General features: G+C 38.9%; 1 protein-coding gene across 1 annotated transcript; it reads left to right on the forward strand.

The window, feature by feature from the left end:
- The first annotated feature begins 202 nt into the window (after positions 1 to 202).
- On the forward strand, positions 203 to 23,282 carry ANXA5 (annexin A5). Its single transcript, XM_062574026.1, has 13 exons — positions 203 to 270; positions 374 to 410; positions 7,839 to 7,923; positions 9,010 to 9,104; positions 10,147 to 10,260; positions 12,638 to 12,728; positions 13,744 to 13,823; positions 14,334 to 14,390; positions 17,444 to 17,537; positions 18,695 to 18,790; positions 19,355 to 19,413; positions 21,399 to 21,521; positions 22,721 to 23,282. Exons 2-13 carry the CDS (start codon positions 402 to 404, stop codon positions 22,781 to 22,783), a joined length of 966 nt encoding a protein of 321 aa, XP_062430010.1. The 5' UTR covers positions 203 to 270; positions 374 to 401; the 3' UTR covers positions 22,784 to 23,282.
- Positions 23,283 to 24,087: the final 805 nt, after the last annotated feature.

A 24,087-nucleotide genomic window follows, 5' to 3' on the forward strand; every position in this document is an offset into this window, starting at 1 on the left:
ACTGGCCGGCAGCAGAGCGGCGGCTGCCCAGAGCTGCCGTAGCGCCCCCTCGATGCCGCCCGCGGCCCGGCCGTCCGCAGGCGGCGCCTCTGATTCCCCCGGAGCCGGGCTCGGGGCGGCGGCTCGCCGCCAGCCTGGAGTGGGGGCGGCCCGGCCCATAGGCGGGGCGGGGCGGGGCGGGCTGCCTCCCGCCCTCCCTCCCTCCCTTCCCTGCTCAGTGCTCCTGCAGCTCTGGGCGGCGGCGGCGGCGGCTCGGCGGACCCGCTTGCGGTGAGGGGGCGCCCCGCAGGCGGGGAGGCGGCGGGGAGGGGCCGGCAGCCGCGGTGGGCGCCCCGGGGGCCGGCAGCGCTGCTCACTGCCTCTCTCTTTGCAGACTCGGCCCCGGCGCGGAGGACACGGAGATGGCGAAGGTGAGGCGGGCGGCGCCGCGGCGTAACGGCCGCCCGTTAACGGCCGCGGCGGCGGGCAACGGCCGCGCTAACGGCCGCGCCGCGGACCGCTCGGCGCGGGCCCGTGACTTTTTCCTCGGTTTTTTCTTCTTTTTTGCCTTCACTGATTTATTTTTGGCCTCCCTGGGACCTCGGGAGGCATTGGGAGGAGGAAGATGGGGAAGGCAGCTAGTCATGTGAGGTACGCGTCAGGCATAACTTTTTTTCCGCCAGTTTCCACTAATTTGGCCAAGTTCTTAGTACCGTGTATTTATATTATGCCTGGGTGTAGGCTCTTTCCACTGGCGGAGGGAAGAGAAAAATTACTATTTTCTCCTCCTCCTCCTCTTCTGGTGTGCCGCCTCCTTTTCCGCTCGGCAGCTCGGCACAGGACAGCCGTGGTCGGTGGAGGCTTGGCCATTTAGCGCGGGTGACACGTCTCAGAGCTGTGTAGTCCCTTCTGCTACTTTGTCGGTTTTTTTTCCCCTCTGAAAATATTGCTTTCGCTTGGTATTTTGTCCTTTGCAATCCTTGTGTCACTGGTGCTGCATTTGAGCCTGAATGAAGCCTTGGAGAATGAGCCAAACCACAGTTTCTGCGGTTGCATCAAATGTGTTCCCATTCTGCAAAGTAAAATAAAAGTCAAATTGCTTATTGCTTTTGTGCTGCTGTAGGAAATGAAAGCATAAAATTGTATGAATGAGGCTAATTACACAGTAACATTGTAGTAGTTTTTTATTTTAATTTGAAATAACAGCTGAATGACTTTTAGTTGAATGATTTAATACTAGCAATGCTTTAATGTTGCTGAGAGTATTTACTCATTCTGTTTGAATTTAGTTTTTAAAGAAAAAGGTTTTTCATTTTACATTTTAAAGAAAGAGCGTTTTATTTTTAATTCTACTATGCTAAATCCTTACTAGGCTTTTTGAGAGCTAGAAAAGGTGATTCCTTTTTAACTCAGCCTAGTTTATTTAGGGTGTGTCTCACTGGATGCTTACTCCTGCCAGTGCAGGATATCCTACCAGACTGATCTACCTGGACAACCTTTTATTGCCATGGTATATGTAATGTCACATGGAGATCTCTGATTCACTTGTCATTTACTCCACATAGACACAGACTTTAATTTTTGATCTTTGTAAAAGGAATGTTTCATTCTGCCATAGCATGAACCAGTTGCTCTTGTACTGACATGGTAGAATTTTCTATTGCCTGAGGTGACACTTGGGATTGAGTTGCTGACTGTGGTAAAATGCACTGGGCTGAAGTCACTGGAATTATTGAGTCTTGTAGTAGGTAGGTCTTGCCCTCCAATTTCATCCTTTGGAGGACTGCTTTCCACCGACTTCAGTAACACTCTCTACCTGTATGTGGCAGTGAAAGGCTGTAAGAGTGTTAAGGCTTTGTAGTCTGTAATTTGTTCAAAAACAAACCAATAAACAAATGTGAGGAATAAGGTCTACTCATGGCAGGTGTATTATGTGCTTCTGCATATAAAGAGTTTTTATTTTCTGTTCTTAATTTTGTTGCACCATAAAGTTAACATCATAAAATGAAAAAATATGTAGGTTGATTATGAAATGTTGAGTATTAATTGACAGTAGCTATTTATACAGGGAATTAAAAGTTCAGAGTTCAAAAAAAGTTGCACAGAACAGCACCAAAAGTGCTGTATACTAAAGTCCAGTTAAGTCTAGATATGTCACTGAAGAATAAAACCTTTGAAAAAGGTAAGTTATTCTTGGAGTCTCTGTCAATGTAGTAATTGCTCTTGCTCAGGAGTGGCAAGTTTTTTTTTTTTTTTTTTTTGTTTTTTTTTTTGCTTGTTTGTTTGGTTGTTTTTTTTCCCTCCCGAGCTGCTGAGGGATTTTGTGTATTGCACTGCCAGGAAAAAAGGATCCATTCATTTTGTGGGGAAGCTATGGCACACCATAAAGTGTTGTGCAGACTGGTGTCTCCATACTTGCGTTTACCCAGTTCGTTTGGAGGAACGCTGCTGCACACAGCATGCAGCGTGTGTGTGACAAGTTGCCTTTTCGCACACAACTTTATCTGTAGAGGCCTTTGTTAATGCAGAGGTGCGTATGTGACAAGCTCTTCCTGCCTGATGAACTAGCTGCCTTGGAAATTCTACCTCGTGAGTTTTACACGCTCAGAAATCTTGAAACAAAGCAGCAGAAGTATTTTCTGCTTGCAGGATGGTGGGCTTGCTGTGTTGTGGACTGGCCTATGTTGGTATGCTACTTGCGAATTTTTCCCTGAAAGTGAAGTTGAGACCATTTCATATGTCTGTTTATAAATTTCCGGGAAATGATTGCTTGTTGCCAATGCGGGTGTGGCTGTATGCACTATATTTGCAGTGCCTGTTATGCTAATTTGCACCTGTGATTAGGAGCACACGAGTAGTATCACTAACTCCATTATTGCTTTAGAGGATTATTTCTGGCATTTGAAAGTACACACATTTTAGGAAGTGCAAAATTGGATCCTGAGCAGTTCCACTGTCTTTGTTGGGATTATTTGTGAAGACAAATGCTTTGAGTGTTTTTGAAAATGTTCTGGTGTTGATTTCTAGGTTGCTGTTGCTTGATCTTCTGTTTCATTCTCTCTGTCCCTCTTCCCTCCCACTCCCCCATCTTTGGTATCTCTATGGCGCAGTGACTCAGAGTTCAGCACAGATGTTGTGCAATTTCATCTTTTGTTAGGAGTTTAATTTTAGTAGGGCAGATGGGAATACAGTCTGCAGACCAGAGCTTATTTTTTTCCCTTTAAGTGGACAATATGAAGCATTACTAAATTTGGAGAGAGATTTTATAGAAATGTCTTTATAGTTTCACGTATGTACCCATTCTGTGCCTGTAGGCATCTATTCACTGTGTAATTTATGTCCTATTGGCTGTTTTAGCAGAGAGGTCATGAAATAGATGTGTATTTCTTGTATGATGTCAATTTTAAAGCATGATTTGAACTAGGATCTCTGTCCCATCTTTTATGGCCACAAAAGCTTTCAGTTTAATGGTGAACACTATTGTGCTTTATCTGCAAGATGGCTATACTAATCTAAGAAGTATAAAGGAAGTCATTCATTTATTCCAGCATGCGAGCTTCTGGGCTCTTCTGTGTTCTCAAAATAGCATACCTTTTCTGTTCATTGACCTATGTGTGGACAAGCATTCTCTGTTTGTATTCCCGCTTCTCACTGCACCATTTATTTTCCTGTGTTCTCTTGTAAACTCATGACCAATTAAAAAAAAAAAAAACACGATATCAGATACCACCTCCTCTGTAATAGACACTAGACTCATTAGACTTTTTGCTAGTAGAGAGATGAGACCCAACTTTTCTCGCTGCAGCATAGTGAGAAGAGTAGTTTTTCATGTACAAGAAATCTGTCTGGAAAGGACTTGCCGTGAGTGGGTACAGAACAAAAGTGTTTGGGAGTAGTCTGAATCAGTCCAAATGGGGTCTTCTGTTCCCTCGTAATGAACGCTTTGTATTTAACAGGGCTAAACATAGGATCATGTGTTTGGGAAAACTGTTTGTCTGATTGGTAGGAAAAATAAAAAGGAACCTAGTTAAGTGACTATTGTTGTTCTACAGATAGTGCTGTTGCCAGGCTATGTGGCCACATGACATCAAATGATGAAGCAATATTGTCTTTTGGGAGAAACTGTCATAGCTTTGAGGTGCTGGTTAGAAAAAACCCAGCTATTGAGACTGTATTTTCTTGTCCTTCCTCAAACGTGATTACAAACTTCTGTCAAGGCGAAAGAAACAAAAAGAACAAACAGAAAACATTAATGTCATCATTTGGATGGGCATGAGTTTTAAAATCAACATGAAGATGAAAGGCAGAGAAAAAAAAAGTGAGATTTCAAATGAAGAGATGATCTAGTTTTATCTATCTAGTGGCTTCGTTGGTAAGTCTCTGGAAGAAATGAAAGTTGCTGGTTATTTCTAGTGTATCATCTCAAATAGTCTGTGCACTATCCATGCTTGTTTAACAACATGCAGTATATTAGGGAATGTGGAAAGAAAAGAGAAAGTTGGTCAGTTTGGGTGGTATGATCACCTGGTATCCTTTCTTGAGAATGAATGTTGCCATTCTCTTTGTATTCCTCTACTCACAGTGTATAGTGTTGTGTTTTCCGTTCCGTTGATATGCTTTACTTACTTTTTGATATGCTTTGCTCTAAGTGAGAAACTTAACCAAAATAAAAATGTCCTATGAGGCATTAGTGTTATTGTGCATCTGTCTGCATAAATGACAAGGCACACTTTTAAAGGTGTTAAAAATAACATCATTTATTTAACTCTATAAAAAAAAGTTATGGAGTTTGGAAATAAATGTTAGATAGTTGTCTTCCAGTGCGTTGATCTTTGTGTTAGATAAGGTATAGCAGATGTGAAGCAGTGATCTATCTGCAAGCACAAGTTTGTTTTGATGAAATTGGAACACACTTAGTGTGGAAACACTAACATAATTCTGTGATAAATGAGTGCCTGGCTTTTCTCAGAAACTCTGAAAATCAGAATCACAGTTGTACTGATCTGTTATTTTGTTGGAAAAATCTGCTTCAGATGTCCTATTTCAGATTCTCTGTGCCTGAAAGCTGACTTCAGTGGACACAGTCAGCCTTTAAGTTTCTGAGCCAGGGTCTCTTCAGGTAGTGGTGATGGTTTAGAACTGATGCTTTTCCTCTTTTTTTGGGCCAGAGGTGCTATATGTGGGAATGATAAGACAGCTCTTCCATTAGTGGACCAACTTTGTTATCACTCCAGAGTTTCCTACCATTGTCTGTTGGTCTTACAAATGAGAAATTGGGACTGGAATAACTAACAGTGGTGCTCCTGGGTTGTTTCAGATGGATTTGTGATTGTTAAACTTGGTGTGTATGACTGTACCCTCCCATACCCTGTTGCAGGGTCAAGTTGCAGTGCTCTAAAAAGCTAGAGGAGTAGGTTTGTCACATATGAGGTAGGGATGGCTTGACAACTTTCCAGTGGTGGGACAAGTCCTGTCAGGGTTGTATCTGCCCTGGGGTGGCTTCTAAAGGTATTTTTAGGCTGGAGCTTTGACTGCAACCCCCATAGCTGTATCCAAGCTTACCTTGTATTAACAAGCACTGCTGGTAGCTGTGCTCTATTTGCACTAGAAATATTGGTGAGGGCAGCATATATGGCTGGAGAGCGTGCCGTTACAGCTGCAATGTTGGTGGTACCCTCGTGACATGGATTTGTATTTTCCTGGGTGCCAGAGCTGCAGCAGTATATCTGGTTTACAGGTTATATGCCACTCAAGCACTAATTGAGGGTATTTTTAGAGTATCAGTAACCAAAATCCAGTCAACACTGCTTAGAAGGGAATTCCTGGAGTATAAGTGGTGCCTAGACATCAAGAAAGCTCTTTCAGGTGACAAGTGCAGCAGACGAATGTCAAGATTTGTTTGTCAAGCTGAACGTATGTTGGCGTTTTCCATAAGATGCTTTGGAAATGCGAGTTAAGTGGCTCTTAATATAACATTCAGTGTTTAAACTAAGTTTTAACTTAGAAGTCAAGAACTGTTATTCCCTATGAGACCTGTTGACCAGAGGGTCTTTTTTGAAGGAGAATTGTGATAGTTCTAGAATATTAGTTTATACAAGATGATATGAAGCAAAATACTGGGAAACATCTTTTTTTAAATAGGCAGAGTAATGAGGGGGAGAAAAGGAAAATGGAGGCTTTTCAGTCTTTATTTTCTGTTTTACCAAACTAAGTTTTGTTTTGTAAATTTGATTGCCAAATCCTGGAGGTTTCTTCATGATAGCCTTGCAATTAACTAGGGAAAAAACAGTCAGTACCTATTGCTGTGCTAAAATTTGAAAAACTGCCTAAGAACTTGCTTGTAATGGGAAAAACAGAACACTTCAGGGGAATTATCGAGTCTCAAGTATGTTGGATATTGGAAAGCATCGACTAGAAATAAATGTTCTGTTGCTATTAAATGCCATCAAACTTTGTGTTCTGAAATTCATAGACTAAGCTAAACCAAATTAATTACTACTTCTGCATTGGGAAGGGTAGGGATTCTCTGATGGCCATAACACGCAGGTGGCCTGAGAGATGCCAGTGCTTCAGAGTAGTTTCTGGTTAGTGCTTGCCAGCTATTTTCTCTCTGTGCTCTACTGGCTGACCTAGCCTACATGAATACTTTGGCTTGAAACAAAAGCACTGTGTGGCTGACATTGCTAACCTGAGGGAAAGGCTGCTTCACAGAGGCCAGATGGCTGTGCTGCCTGTGAAATAATCTGCTGTCAGCCTTGGGAGAGGTATCTTGGCGCTTCTTCTCTGCTCTGTGTTGTAAGTGGAAAAATGCCCTGGCTGTACGGATTGCTACCTCTGTACAGCAATGACTACAAGAAATCTCTCCCACCCACCAGCCATCTGTTAGAAAAACCTTCTTATTCCCAAAGCTTAGCTGTTTCCTGTCTTGTCCATTGCTTAATGTAAAATCTGAAGTATCTTACAAATTACCTATGTGTGTGTAGCACAGTATGTTCTTGAACTGCCATGTTTAAATAAAGGCAAATCTTTTGTAAGGGTGATGAATATCCTTTTGTGTTTGACCGGAAGAGAAACTCCCTGAAGAGTTATATTCTATGGAAAAACTAATGGAATTATTTTTGTGTTTGAATGGCTTGATGTTTTATCCTTCTGTCTGAAAGGAAATTTCTTTTTAGCTGTAAACTACTATGAGAAAAGTAGCTGAATTACATGAGTAAAAAGGGCTTTTGCCAAAGATATGTGGTGACAAGTTGAAGTCTATTTTAAAGTTCAGCAGATCTCATTTCCAGTGTGATGGGATACTGAATCACTTGAGTAAAAGGTGCTTGTGCCAAAAGATACATGATGAAAAACTGAAAGGCACCGTAAAGTTCAGTAGGTCTCGTTTCCAGTGTGATGGGAAAAATCAAAGTATGGTACAGGTTGAGAGCTCCAGTAAGTTTTTCTTGAGCAAAGGAAGTTCTTTCTCATTTCTGAGTGTGTCTTGGATCTTTGTGCATTTTCTCCTAGCACATACAATTAATTCCCCAAATGACTGTAATAAATGACATTTCCTTAGCCACTGTCCTGCATTCAGGCTTGAGTGTTGTAAGTACCAATCCTGCAAGCTATCTTAATGTAAAAGACCTGAGCTTAGCAGGTCTGAACTTAGCTGAATGAAACCATAGTACTACCTTTCTAGCAAGAGCTATGCTTACATACTCACAGAGAGCTATTTAGGTGGATGTTTGCAAGAAAAATATTAGTGTCTTTGGGATCTTGGCTTCAAATTGTAGTCTGAGCTGACTTACAGAGGACTAAAAAGTGCTGGTATCTTCCATCTCATGGCTTTGTTCCCCCCCCCCCTTTTTTCCACCCAGTACACAAGAGGCACTGTGAAGGCCTTCTCTCCTTTTGATGCCAGAGCTGATGCAGAAGCCCTTCGTAATGCCATGAAGGGAATGGGTAAGAATAATTTAATTTGTGAAAAAGGAAAGGCCTCTCACTCTTGCAAATGCTGGGTTTTGAAAATATTTTGTCTGAACTCATTTTTTGTATTAGCGAATAAGGATAGGGCATGTGTCTACATGCTGTGGAATGACAACCCCAGGGTTGCAGGAGTGTAGGCATGTCCTAGTTCTGACTGTGCTGTCCTTAAGAATGTTTTGCTTTGGGTTAGACAGGGGAAGAAAAAATAGGTGGCTTGCACATTCCCAGTTCAAAAGTTGATATTCCACAGGCTTGTCTGCACAAGAGGATTTATGGCACAGTGAGCTAGGCTCTGAGTTGGCAGGGCAAAACAGTAGAGAATTATGACGATATAGATGCTCTGTGCTTTGAAAATATGTGACAGCCTCCTCTAGTCTCGAAGTGGGTAAGCTATGTTATAGCTACTGTTTATGAAGGATACAAACACATAGAGTGAATGTAGACTTAACAGGTGGTTTGTAAACTCACACTGTAGCTTTCTGACCCAAAACTTCCCTGTATGGACAGATAAAAACTTACAAGAAAAGCTGCAAGAAAACAGAGTGCAGGGAGGAAATACAATTCACCCATTGTCAAGTTAAGTAGGGCTAGTAAGATGTGCTGTGAGGACTACTTTGAAAAGTATTATATGTAAAATGAGAATAGCTCCATACTTCAATACCCTGAAGTATTTAGGGTCACTGGACTGAGTTTTGCTGGGAGGGGGCAGAGTATTTATTCTAAAATAAATGCCTTGGAGAGCCTGAAAGCAAGGCTACTGTGTAGAAATACATACTGGGACTAAATGTTATACCTGATGCCTGGGGTGCAGGGAGCAGTGTCTGAAACAGGATGCTGAGTGAGAACAATGCATGGGTCTTTCAGCTCTAGTTTTGCTACAGCAGAATACCAAACCTGGCAGCACAGCTTGAGATATGGTTACAATTGTTAGTTGAATACTGGTGCCTTTTGTCAATTAATTGCTATTTTAAAAGCATCTTTCAATGACATCTGAGTTTGTGCCACTATTGTTCATTTTTAGAAAATGTTTTTAATAGGTTAATTTCCTTCTTTCTAATTCAGGGACTGATGAAGAAACTATTCTGAAGATCCTTACTAGCAGAAACAACAGTCAGCGCCAAGAAATTGCATCTGCTTTTAAAACCTTATTTGGCAGGGTGAGAAGAAAAAATACTTTAAATCTGAGCTGAATACAGCCTATGATGATTACTTAAAGCTATATACCTGTAAAAGATTCCTTTGAAGAAAATCTAGTTTTACTACTGTCTTTCCCTCCCACACCTAATAATTCTTAATTGCTGGCTATGTTAGAATATTCCATTTAGATTATCACAATGATGTGCTGTGACTTTTTTCCCATATGTCATTACAGTAAGTGTCTTAAAATTGTTTTTGTGCAAAACCTCCTATAGTTTCCTGTTACCATGCTTCCAGTACTGACCTCATCCTCAGTATGGAAAGAATTATCAAATAGTTTGATGCCACAAATTGGTGAGAAAAAAGTGGAAAAAAGATTTTCTAGTGCTTTGGTTTCTGACAGTTTTTTTTTAGGTATCTAATGTTGTAGGAGAGAATGAAGCCATGTATATTGGTAGATAAAGCCATAAGGTAGCTTAAAGCAAAGGGTTTGTTTCTTTCTTTGGGCATTGCTGAATCCATTGACATCTTGGCTGGCTAAGCTTTGTTTCAATGGTAAGTGCAGCTAGCAACTAGGGTTTAAAGAATTTGTATAGATACACACATACATGTATAGACAAACAAACAAAAACCAGATGACCTCTCTGTCCCTATTAGCATTAGCTACCGAACAAATCCAAAAGGCTGATTGGTAGCAGTTATTCCAACTTCTTTTCCTTTCTGATAAATTCTGATATTTGCTTATATGAGCTGTGAAACTGTTTGTATATTATTTCTGTTTTAAGCTCATCATTTTACCTTTCTGTTTTTTTTTTCTTTTTTTTAAGCCTGCAGACCAAAATATGTCTTGGTTTTACCAAATGCCCATATATACTCTTCTTTTTCCTCCTTAGACTTTTAGCTATATTTATTTTGGTGTAGGTGCCATTTAAAATGAAAACCAGCCCTGATGCTTGCACTTCTTGATGCATCTCCAGACTGATTTAGCTTGTGGACATGCATGACATTCATTTGAAACGTTTAATCCTTATTCATTACAGTACTGTGTTTGTTCTGCATTAGGATCTTGTGGGTGACCTGAAATCAGAGCTTACTGGCAAATTTGAAACCTTGATGGTATCTTTGATGAGACCAGCACACATTTTTGATGCTCATGCACTGAAGCATGCCATCAAGGTAAGAGGACCAAGGGAAGGGCATGAATGCATTATATGAAATGTTTGTTCTTGTTTTGTGTTTTGTAAGTATAAGCTTTCTGTTGGTAAGAGGAATGCTAATAGTCTTTTTATAGTAAGGAATGTTATACTAATGCTTGCTAATGTTGTTAATGCCACGGTTTTGCTTAATTTCTTATTTACCCTAGTAAATAAGCAGTATATTAGAAATCTAGTATGTATAATGTTTTGTGTGAAGTTATTTTAATGAGAAATTATAAGAGAACAGTGTCACGTTAGATGATCATTAAAATTTTTGTGTCATGGCGCTTACTCCTTCTGATTTAGATATTGTGAGTCTCTGTGTGTGTATTATTAAATTCTTTGTTGCTAAAGTACAGTGCTGAAGTTCGTATACACTAGATGTTTTGCTGTGAGCGACGCAAGATTCATAGCTATACAGGTGTGTGCCTGGATTGCAAATTAGTTCAAGGCATTTTGTTAAAGTATGATGGATTTTGACTGTCTCTTGCAGAGTATTATTTAAACTAGAGAGCTTTTTATACCTAATGAAGTACAGTCCAACTTCAAAATTGATGGGGTAGCATGCTTGTGTAAACTCATGTCCACCACCAAAATTTTAAACAGATTTTATTTTTTTGAATGCATTTGAAAAGCTGCTTCCAGTTAAACAAAGGGAATAATTAATAACTCTGTCAGTGTTACCTTTCTAACATTTCTCTCTTTAGCTGAATGCATTTGGTGCCTCTTTGGGAAGGACAGGTAAACAGACTATTTATGATCTATAGATATCTTATTCAGTGTGTTTTCTTCCATATGTTCCTTCCTACTTTTTCCTCTGTCACATCTGTCTGATATCATCAGCATGTGGAAATTCAGGAAGTGGATGTCCCTGAATTGTTTGCAGAACCTGGTGATTGGTGTAGGGGACATTGAACTTGACATAGGTGTCACTCAACCAAGCACTATCTGACACTATGTATAAGATCCCAAGATCCTTGATGACGACCTGGTTAATATGTAGGCTTTAGTCAACTGTGCAAACTGTTGCTCATGAACCCATGCTCCAGCAAATAGTATACCAGACAACAGAAACTTTGAATCTGGCAATTTTCTATAATATCTCTATGTAGTGGGGGAAGGGGAGGTAGCACCTTACAAAGAAACTAGTAAAAGCTGTGTTGACTAAAAGGGACAAAAAATTCTCCAAACTCCTTTTGTTGATTTAAGAGCTGAAGATTAACAGGGAAATGTGTTACTGTCACTTGAAATAAACAATATTATACACAAGATGATAGAATTTCAGCGAAAGTGTACAGGAAAAGATGTTGATACTAGCTGCAGGTCAGCTAAGGTGGGTACAACAGTAGAGAAGACCTGATAGCCAGATTGTTACCTGTGCTGAAATGTGTGCTAAGAGCATGAAGTCTATGTTCAAGCTTGTGGTATCTGTTTTCACAACTGTTGCTACTTAGGCTCCCTAGATTACAACTAGTGTAACTGTGCCTGCCTTGTTCACCAGGTATGTTCATGAAACAATCTGTATTTTGTGAAGGATTACATGTAATCTGGTAGCGTGTTTTTTTTTGTTTGGTTTTTTTGGAGGGGGGATATCTTTGCAGGAAATTAGAGGACAGGTTTTCTTTACAGGAAGAATTTTAAATAACTCATTACAGCAAAATATACGCAGTAATGTAACTGAATGTTGCTTTTTTTGAAAAGACTCATTTTGAAGTGTAAACAGAAAATTCTTGTAGGTAGACTATGACATGTGAAAACAAGAAATTGCCTTGATTTTTGTAAATTTTATGCTTGCAAAACTGAAATGTCGTCGCTTCTTGTAATTAGTCACTTAAACTCTCTGGGTGCTTGAATTAGCAATTCTGTTCTAAAAAGTCTGTGTTTGCAGTGTGCGAAAGGTTGGATGTAAATATAACAGAGTTCATATAAGGGTAAGGATCATTCTTGGGTGGCTGTATGTCTTTCACTGTCTAGTATACACGAAAATAACATGAGCTAGAGCTAAGATGGAAACTGTCGTCTTACACGTTTGGTCTCCTTGATGTTACCGACTGTGATAGTGAAGAATGGAGGCATACTGGATATGCTTGAACATTGAAGGTTGCATCTGAAGCCTGTAGTAGTGAGCCTTAATTAAATGTGCGTTTGGTTTTGAAAGCAATCAGTCCAAAACTGGGAGAAAAATCTTATTTCCAATGCTCCTAAAATATGCCAGTATACCGGGAAGGAAGAAAAGATTTTTTCACTCTGTAGTCCAAGTTTGTAAGATTATTCTTGGTTGTGATTATCTAAGGGAATGCTTGTCTTTTTGTTATTCTATCAACGGATTTATATACAACATTCCCCCCCCCCCCCAGGGAGCAGGAACCAATGAGAAAGTGCTGACTGAAATTCTTGCCTCCAGAACACCTGCGGAAATGCGGAATATAAAACAGGTTTATCTGCAAGGTAAAGTTCAGTAAAAAATAAACTTTTAGGTTCTCCTTTCAATTCTAGCAATATAGTTTTAATGCTTATTTCAGATAAGGCCTATCTGTGAGCTGAAGGGTATTTCCAACAACTAGGATTTTGTTCCACTGGGTTGGGAAACTTCATACTGTAAGAATCTAGGATCTGGATAGTAAATTAAAATCCTTCTTATTTTGCAACTCTGGCTGGGATGCAGAATTTTATGTTTTGTGATTTATATTTAGAATTCCTTCAAATATTTTTTTTTTGTTCCACCCATTGTTTCCATCCCTTTAACCAAAGGAAGATTTTTAGTAGTTGGAAACTGGCACCACATAAAGAAATTAAGACAATTTTTTTGCTTCCTGCTGAGTATTCTGTTCAAATGCATTTGTGCTAAAGCAAGAACAACTTTTGGTTGGTTTGGTTGGCATGTTTCTAGATTTGAGCTGAACCACAGAAATATCCACAGGAGTGTGGGGTTTCCCTCTGCGATTGTGGGGATTTTTTTTTTTTTAGCCAGTGTTTAATTCAGCACATTTCTTCTGTATCTATCCAGCTTTCTGCTGCACAAGAAATTCTTGTCTGAATAAGGTTCAAGACAAAACTTAGGGTCCCGAGGACAAAGCTTGTTGATGCTATTAAGTTTTGCAAGCAAAATGAGGCTTTTCTGGGCTGCTACTCACTGGGCTACTCTATTTCAGCATAACAGCAGATTTGTGTGCTCTTTAGTTCCTTCAGGAGCTGAACCTGTTTGTGGCATCCTGTATTTTACAGTATTTTGAGTAATCAACTCCTGATACGAGCTTTGAAATGCTATCTTTTTGCCAGTGTTTTACAATAATGATATTTATAAGTGAAGGTAGAGCATTTCTTTGGTTTTTTAAAGCTATTTCTGATAAATGATTCCACAAGCTGTGAGTCAAATAACCTCTTTACTTTTCCTTTTTTTTTCCCCCTCATAAAAGTACTGAGGAAATGGCTAAGGAGGTGAATAGGTATTGTTCTTTTGCAGAATATGAGGCTAACTTGGAGGATAAGATCACAGGAGAAACATCAGGCCATTTTCAGAGACTGTTGGTGGTCCTGCTGCAGGTCAGTATCTGCATGTGTTTGTGTGTGTAGAGTAGATACTGAAATGCTGGGCTGTAGAATTCTGCTGCTGCACACTAATTGAAATTATAAATACTCCTGCTCACTATTACCTTTCTGATTTCTTGTCCGACATTTCTTACTTACTGTCTTGGGATTCTAGTCAGAGTTGGTGACAGGCAGAATCGGTTCTGAAACTGGGTAACTGAGTAACTTCTGCTGAACTGACAGGGTCAGCCTGGAACTCTGTTACAGGCCATTTCCACAGCCTGACCTGAGAAACGTCTGTGATGCAGGTGGGTATAGCAGGGGGCCTGATGATTTAGAAGGTAGTGGGAGAACAAAACATTTATTTCATTATGCTGTATGCAAGCATTAGGGAGAAATAAGATTTATTTTGGAGAAGATACATCACAGATTGACTCCTCACGGTAACTCTTATAGGCTAAACATAACTGATTAATTGTTTTTGTTTCAACTATTAGTGTAATAATTTCTACAAATTCTCTTTAGGCAAATAGAGATCCTGATGGCGGAGTTAATGAGGGTCTTGTTGAGCAGGATGCTCAGGTGGGTGAATGAATTTTTTTTTTCTTTTGGTAGGGCATTTCTACCCATTGTCTTGCAAAGAGAGTACACAAACAAAGCCCAAAATGTGAGAGAGAGATTCTTGAGGTTCCCTTTTTTGAATACTCTTTGCTGCTTTTTTACACATTCTGGACGAACGAAGTGGCCAAAGCTAAAACATTAGCTTCAATATTTTTGGCACTTTCACCTTTTTAGTGCAAACCATCTCCTCTTTTACTTACTACTTCATGAGATGCCTAAATCATAGAGTGACTAGGTCAATAGAAGAGAGAGTTATGGATGCTGAGACTTACGGTGCTCAGAGACCCACTGCTGGAAAACTTAGAGATGTTAAAGAATTCTTTCCTTAATATCTGACTTATAAGGCTTGTATAGCTTATATCATATAATAGCTAGAGGAATATTAACACTATTCCACGAGGGATGCCTCCAAAGATGGTGAAATACTAAAAATAAAAAATATTCCAAATATTTGGCTTTAGTATAACTACATGGCAGTCCCAGAGTTGCTACCAAATTGTTTCTAGGAACCTACTGATTGCCCTTGCTGAATATTTTCTATGGATTTGTCGCTGATCATTAAACCTATGTTCCAGACAGGAAAAAGAATACCAGCAGGTAAGTTGAAGCAGTCTTTCATTAGCTTGTATTGGCTGTGGTGTTAGTTGTAGCAATGGTCAGTATTTCAGCAATTTGAATACGGAGCTTGTTTAGTCAATGTTTCCTCTCAGCTGTTTTGGATAGCTTTGAGTAAGGCATTTTTGCTCGTAGATTGTCAACTCAGATGAAAGATAATATATGAATTGCTCACAGAAGGTGATCAACATTCTAGATCGACATTCTATTGACAGCAGCGCAAATTGGAGAGAGATATTGGCAAAACGTATTTTATCAGTGCAGTATTTTATCCTTGGTTATGTAAATCCAGACAGCAGCATTCCCCTGCTATTAAATTTAAAATTTTCAGCCCTTGGAAACCAGAGACTTGAAATTGGCAAAGCAAGTATTCGATGACTAACTCATGAAACTGCCAGGCTTGTTTTTAGCCGGGTTACATATGAGGAAAGCTGTAGATAGGCCTTAGTAGATAGATTTCTCTTGGCCTCTTTAATAGATGTTAAAGTGCATCTAAATTTAGGAGGCACCATACCTATGTGCACATAAATGTCCTGATTTTCTAAATTATCTCTGTGGTTTGTGTACATTTGACTTGAGCTGGGACCCGTTCAGAGAAGTGTTCTGTCATGTTTCTCTTAAATGGTATCTTTACATTAAACACCTAACATAGCTGGAAGAGATTCAGATAATTTTCTAATTCTTGCCATCTACAGATCATCAGAATCGAGGTACATGGCAGTGCAAACATAAGACCATATTTTTGGCTTCTAAATGTTTGTATCTTGATTGATATGATAATCTGGGAAAGGTATTACACCTTATAGAGCAGCCTTTCTATTTAGAGGTGTTTTTTAATTATTTTCGTCTGTGATCACTAAACGTACATTAATTCAAAGTAGTTGGGAAAAAGGCAGCTGAGACAGTACAAATATGCTGAGAAGTTGTTTTTCTGAGAATACTTGAAGGAGAAAACTTAACTTTTTGGAAGGAGATTCTGTGAATACCACTTTTTTAAATTATGCAGTTGAGGTGTGTTTTGAATACTGCACAGTGGGAAGGCTTGATGAACATGCTTCAGGTCTAAGATGTTATCTCTAGAATTTAACATTTGTAACAATGCTTTACTTCAGCCTAATGGAAGGTAGGGAAGTATAAAATCTGACCCAAACCTAGATGTCAATAACTATCAGAACTTGCATAAAGTGCCGCTCAAAACTTCCAGTATTACCGAAGAAATGTATTCCAGGAGTTTCTAAATGTTATGTTGGGACTTCATATTTGTTACTGGATGAAGTGTGCTAGGGGAAATATCCCTGCCTTGAGTAAATAGAGAGCCTTTTTCCAGCTTGTTGTGCTTTGTACCATTGATGTTAAAAAGAGCCAGCAGTGTTATACCAAAGCATTTTGAAAGGATTGTGGGATAAGCATGAATATGAAATTCATAACATTGTGTTAAGTTTTTTACAATATGGACAGACGGATGGTTGACAATATTGCTGTGCTGCAGATTTGATTGTGTGGGTTTTTCCAGAAATTTTTTTGTTGTCTAAATACAGATTCTAACCTCTTTGCCTGTCTTCTGCTCATTGAGGATGGAGAGAAAAAAGCTATGTACTACAATATATACAAATATTTTTCCTTGTGATATGTTTAGCACACAATATGTAAAAAGGCTTCTGAGTTTCAGGAAAAGGAGTTAATTTCGTTTTCTGTTTTTTATTTATTTTTTCTTTTCTATTGCTTATCCCAATTTTTGAAGTGTTTCACTTTGCTAAAGGCTGCTCATGGCCAAATATCTCTCTATATTGAAGAAAGACTTCAATATAGAAGTCTTTCTATATATAGAAGCCTGAGGAACAATGAATGTGTTCTGAAATGATTAAAATTTGTTATCAATCTGATTTGCTATGACTAAGAGTTGAACAGTCTAAAACTCTTTTTTTCTGAGAGCATCAAAATCCATCTGACTATCCCTTTTGGAAAACTTTCTCCTTGGCCAGCTCAGCGTGCTTCTCCCATTGACATAAGTCATCATCTAATAAAGTTTTGCCTGTCTGATTTGAAAGGAAAAAAAAAAAAAAAGAGCAGTATTAGAAATGAATTTTATCTCCTGTATTATCACAGTTCCAGAAGGCTTCGTGCTTGTATGTGCACAGTAAATTTTAGGGCCTTAGGCAGTATTATTCATGTAAATGTTTTCACAGTCCATTTCCAAATGTATCATTTATTCCTTTCTAAAATCAATTCTGTATTTTGAAATTTTATTCTTTTTTCCCGCTCTAACTATGGCTTGTTAGTAAATTTAGTGCTCCTTAAAGTGAGAGGAAGTGTTGTTGAAAAGCTTCATTTAAACTTTTCAAAAGGGTGTGTGAACATGTAACAAATACTGTAGTTTTAATCTCTTGAATTTACAACAGGTTTTGTTTAGGGCTGGGGAGCTGAAATGGGGAACAGATGAAGAAAAATTCATCACCATCTTGGGAACCCGAAGTGTTTCCCATTTAAGGAGGGGTAGGTAAAAATGGTTCAAATATGACTGAATTATAGCCTAAAATCTCAGTGATGTCCAGCTGGTAGTAGAAACAGTAGAAACATTGTTTCTGCTGCTGCATTTGTCAAGCCCAGCAACCTTTATTCACCTCTTCCCTCTGCTTAATAGATCTAATTTTGTTTCCTGTAATTCGTTTCCCCATAGCAAGAAGCAGTGCCAGTCTGCTGTTTGAAGGAGTAGTGCAATAGATCTGAGGGACAGCTGGAGTGTGTCTTTTTGAATGCTTTTTTTTTCCCTCTTTCGAAAGAGGTCATGGCAAAAGAAGTGATGCTGAGAATCTTAAGAATCACCGTCATCTGATAGAGATGCAGCCCTGAAAGGATCAACCCTTTTATAGGTGCATATTTTATTAGGTGTTAATAGAGAGATAGTAGAGTCCCCCTAACCCCAACTTGTTTATAAGTCTTTTTTACCAGACTCAGTTGCAAGTAGTGACCAGAAATTTTTGCTCTGATTCCTCAGTCTTTTTGTTTTTTTCCTTTATCTTTGGATTCATTGAATTTTCAAAGTAAATATGGTTTGTGATTTTTTTTATTTAATTTTTGCATTAAAGTAATCCTAAAGCTTGTTTTGATGCATCTAGTATTTACTTAGCACTATAGAAATGCATGGTTTCACAGAGGAGTTGTTAACAGTAGAAACCCCAAGTCTTATGGATACTCACAAACACAGAACTTGAATAGACTGCCAGTAGGACAATTTGTTTGCACAAAGTTAATCAGATGTAGTAGCCCAGTATGGGGAAGAGCTTTATGTGCAAGTAATGTGGCTGATCCCATTAGATAGTGTCAACATCATTCTTGTTTTCTGTAAACTGCTGGTGCCAACTGAAATTCAGGCTGGTGATAGCTACTACCTGGGAAAAGTGCTTGTCATTTCCTACAGCTTCCCCTTCTCCCTCTTCTCTGTCCTTCCCAAAGCTCATGCCTGAATATGTTGTGGAGTAGCAACCTGATAGGAAATAGATATCTAAAATAGGGCAGAGGGAAGAGTGAGTGGAAAGTGGCATTTGAGCAGTGGATAATGAGGTGCAGATGGAATTAACTTGTACTGATGAGGATGCTGGGAGGAATACCAGCTATACATGTGACTGTATGTACACTTTCTTATTTTTCAGTGTTTGACAAATACATGACTATTTCTGGCTTTCAAATTGAAGAAACCATTGACCGTGAAACCTCTGGTGATTTGGAGAAGCTGCTTCTGGCAGTTGGTAATTGACAGTCTTAACAGATCTAAGAGTGGCCTTCTTTCATTTACTCCCCAGCCTCCTTAAACTGCTGCTGTATAAGAAATGGCTTGAAGGCATGCCTCCTTCTCAAGTCATTCACCTGGGATTTACTTTTGTGTTTAGAAAATAAGCCTTACTCTTCCTTTAATAGATATGGAGAAGCTGGGGGGGGTGAAAGGCTGTTGGTGGTAGCTGGGTGAACTCCATGCTGTTCAGCCGTGTGCATCTGCACCGAGAAATGAGACAAAATTCTATCTTTGGTTGTATTCCTGGCAGCTCGTTTAAGACAATGTTGCAGTGAGTCTGTAACCAGTGGTAGAATTTGGCTAGCAAGGTTTCTTTTCTATTAGAAATACATGGTACATTTTAAATCCTAGAACCCAAAGAGTTGTAGCAAAAGAAGGGGTTAGTTAGCTGTAAACTTAATTGTCCAAACTGGAGACAGTGGTCCAGAAAAATACAGAGCTACCTTGTCTTGCCAGAAAAAAAAGATTGTCCTGCATTGAATAACAATAATTAACTTTTTTTTTTTTTTTGTCTTCGTAGTGAAATGCATCCGAAGCGTTCCTGCTTATTTTGCTGAGACTCTGTATTATTCCATGAAGGTAAATACATAGTTTCTGTACATCATTTTTTGTCTCCTCCAGCTACAGTTCCTCTCCCTTTCACCTGTTCATCATTCCTTCTCCTTTGTTGCAAATAGCAACAGAATACTGTATCATAAAGCATACGCAAAAGATTTTGGGGAATTGTAGATCTGGGACAGGCTACAAAAAGTTCTTAAGTTTTTCTTCAAGTTCATTGTAAACTTGTTGATTTGAACAGCTGTTTTTGGACTTGGATCTTGTGGTGCTGGAAAACTTACGGCTAGATCCATGGAGCATGTGCAGCTAAACACAAACTACAGTATCCTTATGTGGTAGATATATTTAGAAAGTAAAGACGATCAAAAGCCTGCCAAACTGCAGATTGTACTATGGTTATTTCTTTTGGAGATGAATATTTACAGACTGAAGTTGGAGTTAGCTTTAAAACACATTTTAAGGACTATTCATCCCTTTTTGAGAAGCAAAGCAAACTCGTCAGAGAAAAAACCCAAACAATTTACAATGAAGATCTATACTTGAAGATTCCATAGGGGAATCTCATGGGAACACTGTCAACTAAACACTTGTTTCTCTGATGGCTTTGCTCTCTTTTGGATGGGAAGAAATACAAATGCAAACTGTTTTTATAACTCACATTGCCTAATATTAATTCAAATCCTAGGAAAGATGAGGTAGTCTTCTGTTTTCGTGCAAGTTCTCAGATTCCCTGAAGAATTCCCCCCTCCACCCCTTGCTGAAAAGCACTGAAATATTTGTCACCAGATGGCTGTGTTGATGAGATGTCAGCATGAGAATTAATGGAAAGAGGTGAAATAGTAGCTTATTTTTTATAAAAAAAAGTAAAATAAGATTCAGATGGAAAATATAAAATACTGTATAAATATGCTGAGCTGTATGAGGAACAATTACTTTTTTAAGAATGCAATAGAAATCCTTCATGAGTTTAGAAATCTCTTAGATGTCTACTGTAAGAGATCTACTTTCTCTACTAGTCTGATGGTGAAATCCATTTTTTTTTTTTAATAATGATTGCTAAGTTGTTACATAAGAAAGTTCTCCATCATTTAAAACTTCAGCAGAAGTCGGCTTTTACCAGCATTTAGTGTCAAATTCTACTCAGAAACCACTATGCTCTTGGCATAATTTTTGAGCAGCTTTAGGGCATTTTTTAGATGTAATCCAAGAATATTAAACCCATTCTAAGACGTAAGTGACTCTGGAGATTAGGGAGGGCTTTGCTAATCCTTCCTTGAAGTGCATTAGCAAAACAGCACATGGAAATTTGTTTTGCTTCAGCTTGCCTGGCGTCTGACTTGCCTGAGCAGGTGGAGTCAGGACGTTAGTCCGACATTGCTTCCCAGCACAAAAAGCCTCAAACTTCTAAAGCAATGAAATCAAACAGAAGAATGGAGCATGTTTACATGATTGGAAAAGGCTTGTTGTGAAGCTCACCTTCATAATAAATGGGTGGATAATTTGGGGAGTGGTTTACGCTGCCTGTGTCTGACTGTACAGTAAGTTACGTGCTTTCCATTAGCCACTGTTAGCATTTATATACCCACTTCCAGAAGCCACTGTGGTTCATTGAAAGGGTGGATTATATGTGATTCTAATTGTGGTGATCAGTCACACCCCTGTATAATTGTGGAACTAGATTATTTAGAATTTATCTGGGCATTCACAGTTGAAGCCTATGAAGATGAAACATATCATCACACCTCTTATTTCATATGCCACTTCACAGGAGTCCAGGGCTCAGAGTGCTTTGCATGGTCAGCCCTCTGTTCTCCACGTTGTGGTATGAGCGTGTTGTGGTTAGTCTCTAAAATATTCTCTAGTTTGGAGTAAAAATGTCATGAAGGAGTGTATTGAGGTGTCATCTGCTTTCTTCTTGCACCCTGATTGTATGTATTTGCTGTTTCATTACAGCATCTATCCAGAACAAACTCATATCACAATATTATTTAAACTTTCCTCTTTAGGGGGCTGGCACTGATGATGATACCTTGATCAGAGTCATGGTTTCCAGGAGTGAAATTGATCTGCTGGATATTAGACAAGAATTCAGAAAGAATTTTGCAAAATCATTGTACCAAATGATTCAGGTAAGATGATTATTCTGCTTGCAGGGAAAGTAGAGGTAACTGGGATATGTTTTCCACTGTTGTTTATTGAAAGAAGTTTATCTGGGCAGGGGTGAGCAGATATGTTTAGAGCTGGTCAGCATGGCGTAGTCAGAGCAGTGTTGGTTGGGCTGCAGTAACGTAATGTCATGGAAGTAGGAGACATTTCCAGTGAAAAGCTAAAGATTTCTTTCCAGTGTTTTCTAGGAGAGTAAATACAGTCATTATCACTCATGTGATAAATCATTATTACTCATGTTTTCCCATTTTTTTAGCTTTTTCATTTCTTTTTTTTTTTTCTTGCATAGGTCCCTTCTAATTTTCAGAGCTTTGGAGAGGATGCTGGTGCTAGAGGAAATAGCTTTGGGATGGGAAGTTTATATTATCATGAGGTTGCAATTTTAACCTCAGATTGTTATGTGGAACTTTTTGTGTCATTTCAAAAGGGGAGGAAAAAATCGCTGCAGAATCTATCTGAATCATAATCTCCTCTGAGAGGATGGGAAGGAGCAGGAAGAGATATAGCCAGAAGGAAATCTGAGCCAGCTGTCGCAGAATTTTTATGTATTTACTGTAAAGTTGAATCGAAAATACTTGCTCCTTAGGAATTTTTTTCAGAGATTTTATTTTTTTATTTCTATGAGTCTTTAGCACTATTCTTTACCTCTGTTCTGTTTTTATTCCTTACTTGGTGCTCTCTCAATTCTTCTGCGTTGTGTTGCTTTTGCAACTGTCAGCCAGGCCCAGACAGCCATCCACTGGAGTTAGTGGCAGGGCTTCCCATCAAGTCTAGGGAGCGGGATGGGGCACTTTCTCACTGATAGCAGATGCCCTTTGAACATTTAGAGGCCGTTGCTTTTGGTGCTGCATCGAACTTCTTTGTTTGGTGTCTCTTACTTGCAGATGAATGCTTTCTAATACGCAATAGGTAGCACAGTTCTGGAAAAGTGAATTTAAAACTTTCAGAAGCTTTTAGTGTTTCTGAAAGCCTGTGTAAATACAACTCTTAATATAAGAGACAGAGAATTTCCTTGCGTCATTCCTGAGTGGAGAGTCATCCAAATGGATTTCCTGTGGGCGGGACATGTGTGTAATCTGTTGGCGTTCTCCTTGGCTGCTGCTGCTTTTCTTTTACATTTCTGTGGTTGTGACTCACGGTGATTGGTCTGTTATATTAACAGAAAGATACATCTGGGGACTACAGGAAAGCGCTCCTGCTCCTCTGTGGTGGAGATGATGAGTAATGCTGGCAGTAACACGAAGGATTTGTTGTACTCCAGCTTTGCAGTCCTTTAGTTAGCGTGTCTAGCTAAGATTTTGTACGTTAATGCTTTATGGCTACTTGAATTTATACTCGTATATCGCACTTGTTTAAAAACAAGCATATTGTTATCCAAATGATAGCCAGTCTCTTCTTCTCCTGACATCCCAGCTTCCAAGAATTTCAAGTGCCTTCTGTGAATATATGGGTGTTCTCTTCATGGAAGATGGATACTTAGCACAGAATTTGGTTCTTTGCAAGTGTTTTGCTGACATAGAAAAAAATAATCATGCATTTCACTAGTAATTTAAGAATGTTTTGCATTTGTTCCTTACATTTCCATTGAATGTTAAGATAGCTCTAACATTGCAAATGAAGAAAAGATATCCTTTATATGTAATATTTGAATGAAGTTGCTAAACATAATACAAGCAGTCATTGGAAATCTAAAGGACCAATAAATTTTTTTCCTCTCTGCATAATTGTGTGTGTGTGTGTGGTTTTTTTTCTTTTTTTTTTTTTCTTATGGTAAACATCCATTTTCCCTTCCCAGGTTATATGATTCCATCGCTTCAAACAATTGGTATATTTTTCTTACTACTTTATGTATATAGGATGTTTTACAGTTGCATGTCATGATGTCTTGTCTGGTTGTGAACAATATATTAGTGCTGCATTAATGTTGCTGTTCCAGATAGTTGGGATACCAGATTACTGGTACTTACAGGGCATTGCATTCCTGCTTTGTGCTGCTCTCTCCCATTTTTTTTCTTCTCCTCCTCCAAATAGGGGAATGAAGGAAAGATGTTTGTATATTGCCAGAGCAGAGCAGCTGTCTGGCACTTGTAGGACCAGTCAAAGATTTCTGTAATAGGTAAAGAAGAGATCTGTACCTTGGAGGTCTTAGGAGAAAGGAGATGACTGCAGCACCACTTGCTTATCAGGTTCACAGGGAACAAGGTGCAGTTGGAAGGAAGAACTAATCTGCTTTATAGGCTGCCTTAAATTTACTGCTGTTAGTTTACCTTTCATGCCTAGCTCTGAAAATTAAATAGACACATATGATGGAGAATAGAGACTTTTGTTTCGTGCATTGAGGGCTAAATACTACAGCTCTAAATCTAACTTATTGGTCAGTCACATATGTCAGCTACAGAAACTACACGTTTTTAGTAGTCCTGTTGATTCTTCACAGATTATTAACAGCTTTTAAACTTTTATACTGAATAAATGCAAGATTTAAAATTTTTGATTGAAATTATAAGACGTGATAAGTACTTGGTTTTC

This window comes from Rhea pennata, chromosome 4 (genome assembly GCF_028389875.1).
Source record: "Rhea pennata isolate bPtePen1 chromosome 4, bPtePen1.pri, whole genome shotgun sequence".
Taxonomy (NCBI): domain Eukaryota; kingdom Metazoa; phylum Chordata; class Aves; order Rheiformes; family Rheidae; genus Rhea; species Rhea pennata.